The sequence below is a fragment of the Octodon degus genome, unplaced genomic scaffold, assembly GCF_000260255.1.
Source record: "Octodon degus isolate 3935 unplaced genomic scaffold, OctDeg1.0 scaffold00002, whole genome shotgun sequence".
Lineage (NCBI taxonomy): Eukaryota > Metazoa > Chordata > Mammalia > Rodentia > Octodontidae > Octodon > Octodon degus.
Window position 1 is genome coordinate 15675098 of NW_004524578.1, and position 18314 is coordinate 15693411.

Here is an 18314-nt window from a genome sequence, read left to right on the forward strand (position 1 = left end):
ATCTTTCCTTACCTTTTCACTAGCTGCAATGGTGTCTTCAAGGTGTCAAAGTCTATCTTCACTTTCATTCAAATGGTTTTGCCAACTTTTAATGAAGTTTTTAATTTCTTGTATGTCTTTTTGAATCTGCTTCATGCATTCTATTTCTTTCCTATATTGCTCATTCAAGATTTACATCACTTTTTAATTCTCTTTTTTTATTATCAATGTCTTCTTTAGAAGTGCTTAATCTTTCTTTCATTATAGTTATCATTTCTTTTTTTATCTTGTGAGATTTTTCTCATCTGATTTCCTCTATACCCTTCTGCAGTTGTTTCTTTACTTCAGTTGCCATTTCAGATATTTCAGGTGTGTGACTTCTAATTTCTTCTATGCTGATGTCTCCTGGGTTTTTTTCTGGGTGGACTTAGGGCATGAAATTGCCTTTTGCTCCTTCTTTTTGCCAATTTCTATTTTAAAGAGAACTCTTTATTTTGATTTCTGTGATACCTTTTTGTGAAAGTTTGGTAGTAGGTAGCTGTGTCACTGCAGTCAGAACCTCTCTATAAATAGTCTCTCCTCTGTCAGAGATTTCCTACTTTGTGTGTGTCCCAAGATTTTGCCTTCTCTATTGATTGAGAGTGAGATATTGGTTTCCATTCAGCATTGTCCTCTGTTCTTCAGTGTAGGGCTTTGATGAAGTTTTTACCCAAGTACTTCCCGATATTGTTACTCAACGGAGAACGTATGGTTTAGGCAGATATGGTTTCCTATTTACAGTAGTACAATTAGCAATACTCATAACAGCTAGTGAAATTTAGAAATTTACAAACTTTTGTAACTAATGGGCTTGTACTTTAGGCCATAGGAGCAAACATTATAGCTATATAACAAAGCTGGTCATAAATCAGGAATTTGTATTTAAATTAGCTCCCCTGAGTTCTGTCTGGGCACCTCCCCTTCATGTACCTGAAGTCTTCCAGGAAGACTAGTTCACCTCAGTTACCTTCTGTCGCCTCTGAGCCATTGTGAGAATGCTCCCGTAGGTCTGGGCCTTGGTCTGGGCTTGGTTGAACCAGCAGTACGTCTCAGCTCACCTGGTCTAGATCTACTGAATTTATACTCAGGTGACCTGACCTGGTTTGGGTCTGGTTGCTGTGTTCAGCTGCTTCCAGCTGAGCCCCACCCAAGTGAACCACTGGGCCCTGCTGGCTGCCTGTCCCACAGCTCCTTCCTGGTAGGCCCACTAAGGTAGAGTGGTCAATCTGATATGATTTATATTGAACACTCTTAGGAAGAGGCTGGGGATTCATTTGTGTGATAGAACATGCATGAACTCTGACTTTGATCCTCAGCAAGTGGGAGAAATCCTCTGAGAAAGGAGTAATAGAAGGAACCTTTATTTGATAAAGGGTACTTTCAAAAGTCTTAATGGTAAAAGATTCTTTGCTAGGGGAACAAGAAAAGAACTACAACATCACCAATTTTGCCCAGTATTGGAATAGAGTCCAGTTTGTGTAATAAGTCAGAGTTTTCACCACTTTCATATTTTGGGATGCACAGTTTATTCCATGAGAGACTTGGCCTATGGGTGTTCAGCAGCCTCTTTGGCCTCTGCTCGATAGAGGACAGCAGCATTCTTCCCCCCACCCCTAGTGTGACCCCTAATGCCATATTTTACAAAACCACACTTGCCTCAGTGGTAAAATTCTCCTCTCTCATTGAGAACCAAGAAAAAGAAAGAAATGTCTTAAGTTTTAGAAAACAAAAAATGAAACTTATTATTTGCAGAAAACTGGATGCCTTAGAAAACCCTAAAGGATACCATGAGGGGGAGATAGAGATTTCATCCTTTTACATCATATCATAGCCATAAAACCTAATGTAAATGATCTAAAGGACTCTATTACAGAAGAAAACCCTTGTCAAATTGAGTTAGGCAAATATTTGTAAGTGGGATGAAAATATCCATATCCACAAAAGCAAGGATATTGAATAAATTTGACATTTTAGAAAAAAACCCTTTTGTGCTTCAAAATGCACAGTCCAAATGAAATGCCTGCTTAAAGAATTAGAGAATAATTTGCTAACATGTATCTGTTGAAGAATTTTATTTAGAAAATGTAAAAAACCTTTTAAGTTTAATAATAGAAAAAAAGCTGATTTAAACATGGACAAAAGATATGAACAAACGCTTATGAAGGCACATAATACGTGGATTAAAAAGCACATTAAAATGTCTCTGTCCTTATTAGTCATTAGGGAAAAACAAATTAAAAGAATTAAGTGCTTCTGTCTACTGATTAGGACAATTAAAATTAAACAGTACAGATGATATAAAAGATTAGTTAGCATATAGATCAGTTAGAATTCTGTTTAAAAATTTTATCTTACTAGTACATATTTGTAGCATAAAATGATTATATTTTTGCAGAGTTGGTACATGTATATAACCCATGTGAATTCTCTTTTCATCCCTTTTTCTCTTTTCTTGCTCCCACAGGGATATTCTTGGTTGCCTTTCTGTTTGTTAAAGATCTATCTCTTCTCTTTCCTATTATCTATCTCTTGTTTTGCTACTTATGTGTATTTTGTATTTCTTATATAAGAGGGACTATGTAATATTTAGGGTTGTATATCTGATTTATTTCACTTAACATTATGGTCTCAAGGTAGATTAATTTTCCTATAAAGTATCCAAATTTGTCCTTTCTGATAGAATAATGTTCCTTTGTATATAAACATACTTTTTTCCACTACAAAATGGTCCTTCATTTATATACCCTTTTTGCTTTGTTTTGCAAGAGGTGGGTGTTCCATTGCTGCTAGAGAGGCTGCATTTGGAGAAGTCATAAAGGACCTTTTCATACTTGATGCCAGTTCAAATATTATAGGTACTTGAATTCAGAAAAATAACCCAATATAGTCCAATAGTCCATAACAGCTATTTTCTCTTAGTTCAATGAGAAGAAAGATTTGTACTAATATTTGTTCAGAGAAGATATCATGTCTGCATCTTGTACTCTCAATAACTACTATGAAGACAAAAAAATGCAATGTATTAATTATTGTAACTGTCCTACTAACCTGTTTTGAAACTGTCTCATTCTATTGCTTTCTCGTTAAAATGAATGAAAAATTAAAAAAGAGAATAATACTCCTTTGTGTGTAAATATATTTATCCATTTACTGATAGGCATATAAGCGACTTCCAAGATTTAGACATTACCAATTGCGCTACTATAAATATAAGGATGCACGTACTGCTATAATATGATATCTCTAACTCTTAGTAAGATGGCCAACATTGCTGGGTCAAGTGGAAGTTTTAATTTTAGTGTTTTGAGAACCCCCCATAGTGATTTCCACAGTGGTTACACTTCAACTAGTTCTCATCGACACTATGGAAGGCTTCTCTTTTCCCTTCAGCTTCACCAATATTTCTTATTCTTTGATTTTTTAATGATGGCTGTTTGTCTGGGGTAATATTGACCCTCAGCATTGTATTAATTGGCTTTTCTCTCATGGCTGGTGATGCTGAGCAACTTTTTATGTATTAATTGGCCATGTGTACTTCTTCTGAGAAGTGTGTACTCATCTCGTTTATGCAGTTTTTCATTGGATCTTTCATTTTTTAGGGAGTATAATCTTTTTTTTTTTTTTTTTTTGTGCAGAACCAGGGATTGGACTCAGGCCTTTGCGCTTGCCAGGGAAGCACTTAATCCATTAAGCCATCTCCTTGGCCCCTGTATAATCTTATATATTCTAGATATTAGACTTTCGTAGGAGTAATAACTGACTTTTCTCCCCCATTTGTAGGCTGTCTCTTCATTCTGTAGGTTATTTACTTTTACTGTGCAGAAGCCATTGAATTTGATCCCAGTTGTTGATTCTTGATGGGGTTTTTTTTGGTACCATTTTAATTTCACTGAGAGTCTTTGCCTAGGCCTATGACTTCAGAAGCTTTATTGTTCTATCTTCCAGAACATTATTTCTCATTTTTAAAAAGTTTAAATTAAGATTTAATTTCCTTCTTTATTATTTTTTTTTAGTTTTTTTTTTTACCAGGGATCAAATTCAGGACCTTGCACTTGCCAGGCAGGTGCTTATACCACTGAGCTATCTCCCTGGCTTGTTTCTCATTTTATTTCTGGCTTTTCTTTCTCATTCTACACCTCTTCAGTCATGTTGTTTACATACATGCTTTTCCAGGTGTCCTGGGCTTTATGCTAGTTATGTAAGGATGCATATACCGCTGTAATATGATGTCTCTAACTCTTAGAAAGATGCCCAACATTGCTGTATAGTAGCACAATTGATAATATCTAAATCTTGTAAGTTGCTTATGTGCCCATCGATGAATGGATAAATGCAGTATTTACACACAAAGGAGTATTAGTCTTTTTAAATTTTTCATTAATTTTGAATGAGAAAGCAATAGCAATGAAACAGTTTCAAAACAGGTTAGTAGGACACCCTTGGAATCACGGCCTGCTTTGTTTTAACCTCTTCCTGCTCACTGTGACTCAGTACCTGAAACAACAAATTAAGGGAGAGGTATATTTTAGGTCAAGTTTTCTAGAAATTTCAGTCTATAGTTGGCTGGTACCAGTGCAGAAGTTGCAAGTGGGAAGAGCCTGCTAGGGAGGAATCCCACTCGTATCATGGTGAGCAGGAAACAGAGGGTGAAGGAAGAAACCAAGAAGGGGGATACACCCTACCCTCATCCCCCGGGTGAACCTCCCCCTCCTCACCAGAGCCCACCTCCTGACATCACGCTAAGCTACCACGACCTCATAATTCAGTCATCTTTCAAAGGCTCTGCCTTTGAGTGTAGAGCATTGAGTGCTGACCATTTTGTCAGAGATGTATCTTCTCGTGTCAGCAGAAAGAGCTGTGTTATCTTAAACAGCTGAATAGTATTCTGTTTAATGTGTCACTTTCTCAGCAAGTTTTCTATGGATGCACATTGAAGTCATTTCCAGTTGTGTGCATTATTATCAATAATTTCATAATGAGTACTCCACTGTGATTTGAAAATGTCTTGACAAATGTCTCTGCTCACATTGGATGGTAATTATTCATGTGCCTGTCTTTGTCAGCAGACAATTATTAGTACCTGAAGGGAGGAAATCATTATTTATTTTGGAATCTTCACTATCCTGCAGAGTTTCAGCAGGAGTTCCATCTACATTGTTGAAAGAAAGGAGGAATAAATGAATAGATGTTGATATAAGGGGTACACATGCGTATCATCACACATGTCTTCAGTTTTTGCTCAAATTTTCACTGGCCCATAGCTTGGTATCTCGTAGGCATTATTGAATTTCCTGCTTGTTTCTCATTTCTCTTTATAGATGTCATTACCACTCACATATATTCAACATTATTTCACTATTTAGAATATGGTTAGATCTGCACTCACATTTTGTGGTGGTCTCTGGAATAGGCTTTTTTTAAGCTGAAGAAAAATAATCTACATGTGGGTACCTGACAGTATTTGCTCAACCCTAGACAGAGATATGTTACTGAGAGTGAAATTGTCAATTACAAAAAGAAAAACCACATGGTATCGGCATTGCACACTACATTCAGCTGTTGTCTATTATAAGTTCTCTGGAGTGCTATTTGCTGCTGCAACTGAATGTTCCCATAAGTTTAATTCACCGATATGACCACAAAATTGTCTCAAGGCACAGAGGAAAAGAAGAAAACCAACTAGAAAGGGCTGAAATGCTGCTTATGTCTTCATTAGAACCCACCGTTTTTTCCCACTGGTTTCTTCACGATGCTAAAACTTCATGCTGGCCTTGGAGTGTGATACAATACAGCATAATACCAAGCTGACTCTCCCAAGGAAAGAAACACATTGCTGATGTCTCTGTAACAGCTTGCATTTGGCCTGTTGACTAATGCACTGCATTGTCGTGGGTATGTACGGCAATAGAAGCCAAGTGGCCCAGACAATAACAGTGTGCACTGGGTGTCAAAAATTTACAAGAGCGTGAGCTATTTTTTATTTCTTCTTACTGGGCCAGAAGCACTTACAATTGTTGTCCAATATGGAGCAAATGTACACAGTTCAAAAAGCACAAAGAGAGTGATACAGAATTATAGAACGGAAAATGGGCCACTGATTGGGTGCAAATTCATCAAGCCTCTTTATTCCTCAACAAGCTTTTATTGGATGCTGAAACAGCTTGCTTTGGAAGGAGTGCAAGTGACTGACCAAATGATACAATGGGAATGTTGATCTCTAGGGATTTCACTTCTGCTCAGCTAGCTAACTGTATATCTGCCTCACTCCAATAGGCGTACTCAAAAGATTTCAGTTAGAAAACCATTGCTTTTGCATAAATAATGCCTAATGTTTTATGGGGTGAATATTTATATTCCCTTAAAATTCTATGTTGAAATTTAAACTCTAACTGGAGGATGTTAGGAGGTGGAGTTTTTCAAAAGTAACTAGGTCATCAAGATAGAGTCCTTATGAGTGATCCTAATGCCTGTATAAGAGACCCTGAAGCTCCTTGGTACCATGTGAGGACACAGACCACTAGGAATTAGAAAGAAGGCTGTCACCAGACCCCAAAGCTGTCAGCATCTTGATCATGGACTCCCTAGTCTCTGGAACTATAAACAACAACTTCCTGTTGGTTTTAAGCCACCTAGTCTGTGATATTCCATCACATCAACTTGGATGTATTAAGAATTCAATGCTTAATGTCTTTAGAAACTTACATAATTCATCTGTGGTAGAAAATAGTAGGCCTGGAGTTTGAACCTTGAAAATGTCACCATAAAAGTTATTCTTGAATCATTGTGCCAAACTGTCTCTGATTAGGACAATGTATTATCTATAATAATGTTAGAATTGTTTCCCTACAATTCTTTATCTTTTCCTGATGAAAACCTTCATCAACTCACCTTTTCTTAAAACAGGGGTCTTCCACTGTTCTTTTTGGAACATCAGGGCAAATATCATCCCCTTTCAACTCACTGTTTCATGCTTTCCTCACAAATCCAAAAAGTGCATCCAGTCACCTGTCATGTGACAATGTTATAATAGAGATGATTTGAAACCTGACCTTTACCCCATGTGTTATAGTTTTATAACATGTAGCAGAAACATGACTACAGTGGCATAGTGATATACCAAGTTATCATATTTAAGCATCCAGTAAATGTGTGTGTAATTGCTTAAGAAACTTGTCAAGAATCCTGTCTCTTTCTCCCTTTATGGTCACCATGCTTAGCACACTTAGTAAGATTTCTATTCCTAAAGTGACTCCCTTATCAAAAAATATCGCATCTCTGAGCAAGACAGGAAAAAGAAATAAAGGAAAAGGACAAACATTAAAACCAAGTAGGTATTTGTAAGTCGAAGCCATCCCTTCTAATAAACTTTACAGAGAGATTCATCTTGTTTACCATTTACTCCTCTTCGGCCCCAGCTGTTTTGCATGGCCATGTCTATTTGTACAAGGTTCAGTGAGGCTGAGTATTTTAATCTGAACGAATCCCTTATCCAATTCAAAGATCTGATAGTTTGAAGGGGAGAAAGAGTGATGGACGGACAGATAGCAGTTTGTGCTCTGTATAATGGAAGCCAACATTTACATTTGCATTGGTCGTTGATGACTCTGAAATTGATTCCCCTACTGATAACAGGATACTAGTGAGATGCCTACTCCATTGTTGAGGACATCTGAACTTTAGGAATTATCTAAATCCCTAAACAAAATATATAAGGAGAGGGCTCTTACCTGTTTGACACCTGCCTACTTTTGTAAATTCCTGTTTTGCCATCTCAAACTTTGCTTCCATCACACATAACTTCTCTTCTTTGAGTGTACTGATTCTCTTTGAGCTGTACTTTTTGCATCTGTCTTTCTCTCTGCTTCTGTTGTCCATCTCACCTTCTCTATCTGGTAAGATGATACGTGCTGTGCAAGGCCCAGAATACCATCGCGGCTGTGGAAATATCCTTATCTTTCACTGTCAGGTCTATTTTGGGTGCTGTGTGTGCACCTCCCTTAGCTCACTGTCCTTATTTGCTTGTGTCTGTGTCATTTCTGACAAATGCTATGTCCTCTTAGAGAACAAGGACTATAATTTATTCAACGTTTTCTATCCAGTGCCTCCTGATATTCCTGGAATATGTTCAAGACACCTGCTTAAGCAAAACACAACTGAATATTATCTCTGGTGTACAGATGACCTACAAGGAGTTGAAACATGCTATTCTCACCATACCCAGAACAATGCATTTGCCTTAAATCTAGACATCAGTGCATTAATGGCTGGCAGCAGAAATGTGGGAAAAACAGAAATTTTCTTTTGATCCTGCTGATAATCAATTATTGGCAAAATCAAATTAAATTCAGAAATTTAATGTTTATTAGCTTTGTCTACTTTTCTCTCTCTCTTTGCTCCCTTATCCAGAGTTACTCTGTTTTTCTTTGTACACAATTTGGTAGACAGTTTGTGTCCTCACAAATTTATTTCTTTCAGAGCTAAAAAAAAGACAAATTTAACTAAGAAAATTGAATTATTTGGAAAAATGATTACTTAACTGACTTTTCTGTTTTTTTAGTGAATGCAATATTTTTTCTTGACACATATTTGCTCATTAGGGAGGAGCAATGAAAAACTAAATGAAGATACAGAAGAAAAAGAGTCAGTTGCAAACAAAAAATTGGACAACGGTTACAGTAGATACAGTGCATTCCTGTTATGATGCTGCCCTTCTCTCTGCTTCTTTCCCGAGTGTGTGAGAGACAGACATCATTACTCAGTCAAAATGCTCTTTCTACCTGAGCCCAGACATGTTCTCACAGTGCATCTCTGTGCTATGGTGCTCCAGGTGCGTTATACCAACCAAGGCAGGAAGATGAGTGCATCCTTCGGTTATCATCGTTCTCATTGTTACTCCCTATGTTCTATTCAGGTCAGTACTTTCCCTGTGATGGCTCCCTTCACCAAGTGAAGGAAGTATTGTGATCCTAGGTAGAGTCTTCAGGTATTGTATTTCACTCATCTGTCAAGTATCTGGTGAGCAGTGGATTCTGTGTCTTATCATCATAAAGCCCTTAACACATCACCTCTATACTTGCCTAGAGAATGAGAGGGACCATCTTTCCCACAGACTATAACTTAAGATGAGAGAGCTAAGATATACTTAATGGCAAAAAAAAGAATGAACACTTTATAGCTACAGCCTTGTGTTTTTCTTTTTCTTTCTTTTTTTCCATAATTTTATTGAGAAACAAATAGCAATGGGACAGTTTCAAAGCAAATTGGTAGGACAGTTTCAATAATTAACACATTTCATATACTCTTCCTAGTGACTAATTGCTGTACAAGATGTGGACATGATATCCTATTTACAAACACTATTAGAACAATCTCTCTATTCATTAAGAGAATGCAACTATATATCTATCCTAACCACTTTGAATACACAGATACAAAATGGACATTCATCTTGTTCCCTTTTTTTTTGTTAAGTTCTGTTATTTGAATATTATAGGTGTGTTAACTCAGCAAAATATTCTAAAAGAGTACAGTAGTCCATAATAGTATTGGGTCTTCTGCTTCACTGGCAATGTCAGAAATTGTTGACCTGAGTGCCCTACAGTAGCCTTGTGTTTTTCTACCAATCACTGGAGGTTATCGTTATTGTCCCCATTTTACAGAAGTAGAAATAGCCTCAAGGAAATTAAGTCATTTGCCTAAAATCTCCCATCTAATAATGGAGGAAGGTAATGCTCAATCTCAGATCTGTGACATCCAACATTGTACTCATGGATTCTAGAAAGCTAATTGTTTTAAAATCTGCTCCTTGCCTTTCTTTTCATGACACTTATTACTTAAACTTTTGATAGATGCCTTAAGGTTTAATTTAATACTCTCTTGAGTCTTGCAGATTTTGAAGGCAAATGGAAAATAGATAAATGTGGATCAGATATGTATTAGAAACGATCAACCTATTTAGAACTTCATGCCCTTCAGGTACAATTCTGGATGGAAATGTCTGCTTTGTCTCCTTTCTGCAGGACACCGTCCATATCAGGTGATCACTGCCCGAGCTCACCCTGGAGAGAGCAATGCCAGTTGGGTGATGAAGGGTACCTTGGAGTTCCTCATCAGCAATGACCCTGTGGCAAGGCTCTTGAGGGAGAACTTCATTTTCAAGATCATCCCTATGCTAAATCCAGATGGAGTCATCAATGGCAAGTATGTCATATAGTGGTCTAGACAAGACCAGCATTTACATTACTGTAGTAATGTATTGTTCTTTCAGTCACAATGTGTGAATGGAGAGGCTTTGGTATCTGCAAGACTATTTTTTTCTTTGATATTTGGTACAAATATTTTTGTATATTTAGTAGAAGTGGAAATGTATTCTCCATACATATTTGTGTCAGTTTAATGGTTTGTTTAAATAGAAAGAAACGTCTGTCCTGGCAATGAGTGCCAGAAGAGATGATCTAGTTCAACACTTTTTTTCCAGAAGAGGAGAACTGGTGTCCAGGGTAATCAAATGACTGCCCAAATCACATGGTGAGTTAGTGGCAAATTTAGGACCTAATCTGTCATTTTTTTCCCCTCAAAATATTTTCATGTTTACCTTTTAATGTGTATTGCAGAGAAATCCTTATTTTTAATTGTATTTTACTGCATTCTGGAAATGCCTGAAATGAGGGTGCCACTCTAACTAAATAGAACACTGGTTAAAGAAAAGAGTGGAGCCTTTCTTCTCCTTATTCAGCCTCTGCATGTCTTGGGAATGTGTGATGGGAGAGACAATTGCTTTGTAACATGATGTCTGTTGGAAAAGGTCTGCATTCTTAGAGCTTGGTTTGTAAGGCTCAAAGGAGGGCCACAAGGTGAGATGGCAGCGAGTGGGGGTGGCTAGGTTAATGTTCATCAATACTGTCTCAGACCTGCAGCTGGAGTAATGCCTTTTTTTGTGGCAATAGATGGTTCTTTATACTGTGAAAGTGGATGTTGTAGCTCATGGAAAAGCACAATGTAGGAGGCACAAAATATGTTGAGTTAAAAAGCTAATTTCAAAAGTGACAAATTACAAACTCTATAATTTAAAACATCAATAGTAAATAAACACAAACACAAGTTTAAAAGGGTGAGAAAAGAGAACACCACTAAAATAATGAAATGGAAGAGATGAAAGGAGAATTATTAAGAAATACTAGAAAGAAACTCAAAACTTCAAAGAGATAAGAGGACATAAGTGGGAATGATTTAAGAAAGATGAAATAGTTGATTTCTTGACTTGATAAAATTCAAGTGTTTAACAACTCTGAATAGATTAGTTTTGAAGGATAAGCACAAAGTAAAATTAGATCAGTTAAATGAGGTTAAAAACATAAAGATGATAAAATGTAAAAAGAGGAACACCATACTTTCTATATAGTGTAATTCGATAAATCATGCCAAATACAAAGCTGCAGACTATAAAAATAAAATTATATGATGCAAAAAAAAAAAAGAAGAGCAAAAGATAGGTAAGGAAAAAAAAAAAAAAAAAGAAGAGCAAAAGATAGGTAAGGCACTTCTTATCTTAAAAAAATATTTATTTATTTGTTACAGGATCTTGTTAGGCGGTTCAGACTCATAGTGATCTTCTTGTCTCAGTCTCCCCAGTTCTGGGATGCACCACCATGCCCAGTTTCATGCTTGGTTTTCCTGGAGCTGGTACAGCATGTGGTCCTTCAAATCAAACTCCGGCCCTTGCACTTGTCAAGCCAGCACTTAGACCACTGAGCTATCTCCCCAGCCCACTCCTCTTATCTTAACAGGTTAGGCTCTTCAGGCTCTTTCACCTTAACAGTTCTCACACATTTTAATGTAGCCCATATATATTATAATTCTTTATGGAATTTGAAGGCATGGCCATGAGGAAGAGGGCATGGTCCCTTGTGATATGGGGAGAAGCCAGATCTGGATCGCTGAGGAGCATCAAACAGGCCTCCAGTATTAGACAGGCTTCTGTGATCTCAGGCTGCACAAGACCCCACAGCAATGTCCTCTCTGATGGCACAGAACTCTTCTGATTCCTCCTGTGTGCTCCTTTAACTTGGGAGAACTGATCTAGGACATCAACGAGTGGCCTCTCCCTCCCTGAGCAGCCAAAGATTTTACTAGCGAGCTTTCTTCATCTAGATGGATGGAAAACAGCCAAGCCAAGCATCTCAAGGGATACAGTCCTATTCTGACATTTTCGCATCCAAGTTGGCTCTTGACTGAGGGCCATCCTTCCACTGAATTGTCGGGAGGATAACAGGGAGTGGAAAGAGCACTGCACTTGGGGTTGTAGCTGTGATTGGGAAATCTGACTCTTCCCCTGACCTTCTCAGTTTTCTCCTCTGTTGGAAGAGGAAGACAATGTGCTGCCTGTTGACCTTTCTGGGAAAAGATCTCCTAAGCCCAAGGCAACATTAAAGCTCAGGGATTAAGTACTAAAGTTTCTTCCATTTTAAATGCTCGCACTTCCAGGTCAGGGGCTGGCTCCAGGTCTTCGGTTTAAAGGTTAATGTGATCTCAGTCACCGAGGAGCCTCTTGGCTGGGATGCGCATTGTTTCCAGCTCACAGCTGGTTGCCTTGTGCTCCCAAATGGCAGGCCAGCTTCTCCTCAGTGACACTGGCATTCATCATCATTACTATTATTTATTATGACTCAAATTACCCTTTTCATTTATATAGCGTCTTTCATCATGAAGCTCAAAGCACTTTGTAGATCGCTTGGATAGTCAAAATAGTTTTGGCTGAAAGGGGCCTGGAAATCGCAACCTTATTCCACTGCTAGGAACAGTTGCAGATGATAGACCATTATGGCAAAGAGCCTGGAGAGGGCCATGGATCTGTTACCTTTCACAAGAAGCATGTTTAAAGTCTGAACTCCTGAACCTTTCTTGGAAGATAGTCAGCATGTTTTAATCTAACTTCCACTGAGGTATTTTTGTGATAGGCATTCCATTTTAGGGACACCCATTCTAGGTGGATTTGCATGTTAATATGCTTTAATCATTGCCCTTTGAGCCTCATCTGTTTTAGTCAGTCTTCTCATAGGGTGCTCCAAGGGTAAAACAATATTGCTCTCCTAAAGACCTAAACTTTCTCCTGTGACATCTTCACCCAGTTTGATGAGCCTCACCTACATGTTATTTATGGGATATTGTTTCTGATATTCTTGATCTCTGTGATTTTTCTCTAGACATAATATTATTAACAGCTTTCTTGAAAGTGACAGAACTACCCTGTATATTGTCTGATCAGCAAGGAGACATTCGTGTGTAACGTTTAGAAAACCTAAAGCTGAACTTGGCACTTCGACGACTATGCTGTATTTTTCTATCACAAGTAGTCATAGGCCTCGGTGGAGTTTGCAGGAACATGTAAAAGTAGAGTTGTTTCCTTTTGTGTTGGTGACGGAGCCTCTGAGGATAGCTGGGAGATTTTGATAAAAGTGGTCAGGGAGACAAAGCCAGGATTTCCTAGCAAAAATATAGTGGATCTGGCCAAACCCTAGATCTCTTAGCAACATACAACTGAACAGGAAAACAACATACAAAGATGGATGGTTGTGTTAAATTCCAAAAGAAACAGTTTGTATCTTGCTGACCTGTAGTTTGTATGCAACTGGGCTGATTTCTTAGTGAGTCAGAACCAGGGCAGTGTCTCATTGACTGTTAGAATTCTTCCCAAGGTGGGGTGAGAAACAATGAGGAGTTAACAAATTGGTTAGAAAACACATGATCCTGGTGGGTGGACCAAGGTGTGTGTGGAGCGGAAGGCTGGTGATGTCTGCACAGCTCCAAGTGTAGACATCAAGTATAAGAGAGAAGGAGAGGAGCAAGCCAAACAGAATTCCCATTTTAAATTCTTTGATTATTGAGCTGTAGTGCCAATGATCTTTGTAGAGTTAACACACAGACTAACATTTTATTCACAGGAGAATCAGAACATACAGATTCTTAGAGTACATGCAACTCTGTAAGCTTCAGTATCATCTTCTAAGGTCAGCATGAACAGATAAAAACAGCAAAAAAACAGAGGCCTTATTATAAATAAACATGTCAAGGTATTAAGAAGCAATAGCTGGATGCACTAGAGGGTAAGAAGTAATAGCTGGATGCACTAGAGGGAACAAATCAAACTATAAAAATCAGATAAGAAAATAAGACAAGAAAAGCTTAACAATCTGGGACCATTTAAAGTTAGTGCCAACAGTCTTTTACTCCACTGTGGGTTGTGAAGTCTTTATATTACTATAAGAAGAAAGCCTACAGGCTCTATCTTAAAAAATATATTCAGCAGGTTTTATGGACTGAGGAATAACCTAGTTAGTTTGCATATATTGTCTTATTTAATTGTCACTATAACCAACTAATGTAGCTTTTGTACTGTGAAATTTATAGATCAGAATGAAGCATCTCCCTTGAGATGCCTTGCTTAGCTTTTACATCCATTTAGATGAAGAAAGCTCACTAGTAAAATCTTTGGCTGCTCAGGGAGGGAGAGGCCACTCGCTGATGTCCTAGATCAGTTCTCCCAAGTTAAAGGAGGACACAGGAGGAATCAGAAGAGTTCTGTGCCATCAGAGAGGACATTGCTGTGGGGTCTTGTGCAGCCTGAGATCACAGAAACCTGATTAGTACCGGAGGCCTGTTAAATAGCTGTTATTCTAGATCTGTAATTAGAACTTGTCTCTCTCCTGTATTTCTTTGCTGCAGCGATTTAAGGAAATTTGAACCAAATAGTCTTCAAATATTCTAGTGGAGGGAAGGGTCTTATACTTATTTAGTTCTAGTCCTTTAAAGGATAAGGAAATAGAGAACAAAAAGATAAAATAAATTATTCAAGATAGCATCACTAGTTCAAGGGAGAATTGGCATGAGAAATTGTCCCGATTATGAAAAGCACATGCAGATATGAGTATGCACACACATGCGGCTATGCCCGGGTCAGCACTGGTTTGTGCCTGAGCTGACAGTTGTACCCAGCCGAATTTCAGAACTGTTGTTCACCAGCCTTTTCCCACCAGACATAAAGATACAAATATCATTTGGCCCCATCAGCAGATAGACTTTGAAATCAGCCTTTTTGACCCCCTAATTTATATTGGAGGAGTTCAGGATGAGCCAGGGCACAGACATCCCCAGTTTTCTGCAATATTGGACAAGGATACATGCATTAGTTTGTCCTGGGTTCCCCTTGATGAGATTTGAATTTCTAGCTTGGCTGTGTTCTGGACACTCTACCTGGTCCTGCCAGTTTTTTCCATTAGAGAACGTATCCATCCCCGTTCCTGCCAGTTTTAGGCTGTACAAACCATCCAGCTGACCTTGAATATTTACTGTCATGGAGCACACTTTTCATTGGCTATTATGTGGTCTTTTCACTGGGTTCTTCAGAATCAGACAGGACCCAATGGGATGAGGTCATCCACTGGGCTCACTTTATCTCTGAGTTGGGTCATGTCTCTGCCTTTCTCTACTTTTTAATATATTCAGTTAAGAATGCAGTAGGCTGTTTCAGATTTTGGGGTTTCACAAATCAGTGGCGTTTAAGTAGGAAGAGGAATAATTGATCCGTGTGTGTGTGTGTGTGTGTGTGTGTGTGTGTGTGTTTAATTCAAACAAGTATGAACTGGAAGATAGCCTCTACAGCCACAACAGCAGACTGGTGAGCAGTTCAACTCCAGCTTTTGCCTAGGCTTCCTTCTTGCTAACAAGGGACAGTAACCCAGGAAATTCACACTGGATCATGGCACTGAGCCTTTTTGGAGTTTGTGCTATGATGTGATCCTGGTGGCCATAAAGACCCCTGTGGAGAGGGAAGGGTATCTAGTTATCCATTAGGTTGGTTATTCCTCTTGTCAAGCATCTTCAACAGGGAAAATCAGGTGACAAGAAAATATGCTTAAAAATGGGCTCTTCAGGGAAAGAGAGGATTCTCCTGCGTTTTAAGTTAGTAAGACTGGTGTAAGGACAGGCTCTGCATGAGCTACAGAGGGAAGATGGTTGGTGCTAGGGGAGAGACCAGGAGAGACGGTACATTAACTGGGCACTTGAGAAGGAGCGCGGATGTACAGATCATCAGGCTTGAATTTTCTTAGAGAAGTTGTCTTCTATTATATCATTTGCTGTTAAGTGTTAATAAACCTTCTAGTCTTGTTTGAGCTCTGCTATTAAGATTTAAAAAAAGTAGCAATGCTGGGGAAGGGGAGAAGTCATACTAAGTGCAATTCATAAGGGAACAGTGAGTGTGTTGTCTAACACGTCCTAAGAGTTGAGCTCAATAAAAATGGAGGCATTAAAATGGTTAATTTTTTTTCTCAGTTTCTAATGATACAAATGATATATCCAGGATGCCGGATGTTTCAAAAGATGAACTCTAAACACAGGAACTGACTCCCACTGATGGGAGAAGTCTGATAGTTGAGAAAAAACATGCTCAAGAAATTAAGAACTGAAGAAGCAGCTTCCTGCCTCCTTAGAGGTGGAGCTCCCAGAGACGAGGGTCAGGAAGGACTCTACAAGGTGGGTGTTTGGAATTCTGAGAAGGGAACTGGCCTATCATGGGCTTTGGTGGATGAGGGGTGTGCTGTGTGCCACATAAAGGAGTCTGTAGTGGTCTATATTCAAATGGCAAGAGAATCTGCTGCTCTCTCCTGCAAGCTGTTCCAGCCATTAACTGTAAATGGAAACAATTCATAGAGGGTTGCCTTTTCTCCCTTATCCCACCTGTCTATCTTTCCCTTATGCCTCTTCTTGGCAGAACTTACTGGAAAGCCAACTGGAAAGGGATTCTAGGTACTGTGATTTGCTGACTCTGACAATAGGTGAAAATAAGCACAAGGTGTCTCTTTACTGAATGTCTAATATGTAATAATATGGTAATTTGTTTCTTTAAAAAATAGTTTTATTTTTTCCAATAGAAAAATGCTATATCCATAAGTTAGAAGATTCAGCATGTATACTTTTAGAAAAAGCTTAAAGTAGAAATTTGAAAGCACTCAAATTTAGGACTACTGTGTTACATAATTCTTAGAGGCATCATTCATATTACAATCTATTGTCATTACATAACACTTCAAGAATTTTGCTAACCTGGACATCTTCTTGAGTTGCAGAACAAAACATTGTTATCAATTTAGAGATGACTTCTTAAACATTCATCTGTAAATTGACAGCTTTAGGTCTATCAGCTGTCTTTGGATATAACTGTATATCCATATCAGAAATTTTTAAAAGACAATATAGTTTTGGTGTAATTTTTAACATACCAAACATCTCCCTATGGTGAAGAATGCAAATGACATCATGTATCTTTATTATTGAAATCTTGTAGTACTGCTGGGTCATAGTTATTAAACAGTTTTTCATTACAAAAAATAAGCAGATGAACATTCTTATTATATTCTTAGTGAATTTCTCTGGTCCTTCCCTTAAGATAAATCTCCAAGTGCAGTCAGTTCAATCAAATGTATTGTGTAGATATAGCATTTATTATTTTTGGTGTCTATATTCTTTGGACAGGGAATTATTTTTCTTAGTATTTGGTTGTGATACATAATAATGATATCCCTCTTGGAGAATCGGTGTACATACGTATCACATCTTAATCATTTTCACTTTTCATACCCTACTCTTCCATATTCTTTCATCTACACATCTCCTTCCCATCTTCACAAAATATACCTCCCTATTTCCTGTCATCTACACTATGTTTTGCTTTTTAAGTTTTTTGTAGTTTGGGTTCTTCATATAAGAGAAAGTATGTGATAATTAACCTCTGTGTCTAATTTATATCATGTAGCATTATGGTCCAAGGTATATCTGTCTTCCTACAAATGCCTCAAATTTTTCCTTCCTTATGGCTGAATAATATTCTGTTGTATATCTATACTGCATTTTATTTATCTGCGCATCTGCAGATGGACCCATAGGCTGCTGCCAAGATCTAGCTGATGTGAGTTGCACAGTTATAGACACAAGTATGCATGTACCTAAAAAAATGCTGGGGAGGTTTTGGGGATCAAGGAACCCTTCTACATCACTGCTGTGAATGTAAACTAATACGACCTCCATGGAAATTACTACAGAGATTTCCTCTAAATCTAAAAGTATAAATTCCATTTGATCCACCTCTCTTCTGGTTATATTCCCCCAATGAATTAAAGACATCATATATTGTGCTTGATGTATATTATTATCTGACTTTCCTCTTTGGAAAATTTATGGATTTATCTTCCTTCAATGATGGGTGACAGTGCTGTCTCCCTATGCCCTTGTTGACACTACAC

The 18314-nt window shown here is 38.0% G+C and overlaps 1 protein-coding gene across 3 annotated transcripts in view; it reads left to right on the top strand.

Moving 5' to 3' along the window:
* Nucleotides 1-18314, top strand: part of Agbl1 (ATP/GTP binding protein like 1) — a 958008-nt gene that overhangs the window by 347206 nt on the left and 592488 nt on the right. For all 3 annotated transcript variants that reach the window (XM_023710175.1, XM_023710176.1, XM_023710177.1), the window contains one exon: nt 10038-10218. In XM_023710175.1, the coding sequence (XP_023565943.1) occupies nt 10038-10218 (181 nt within the window). The remainder of the gene's footprint in view (nt 1-10037; nt 10219-18314) is intronic.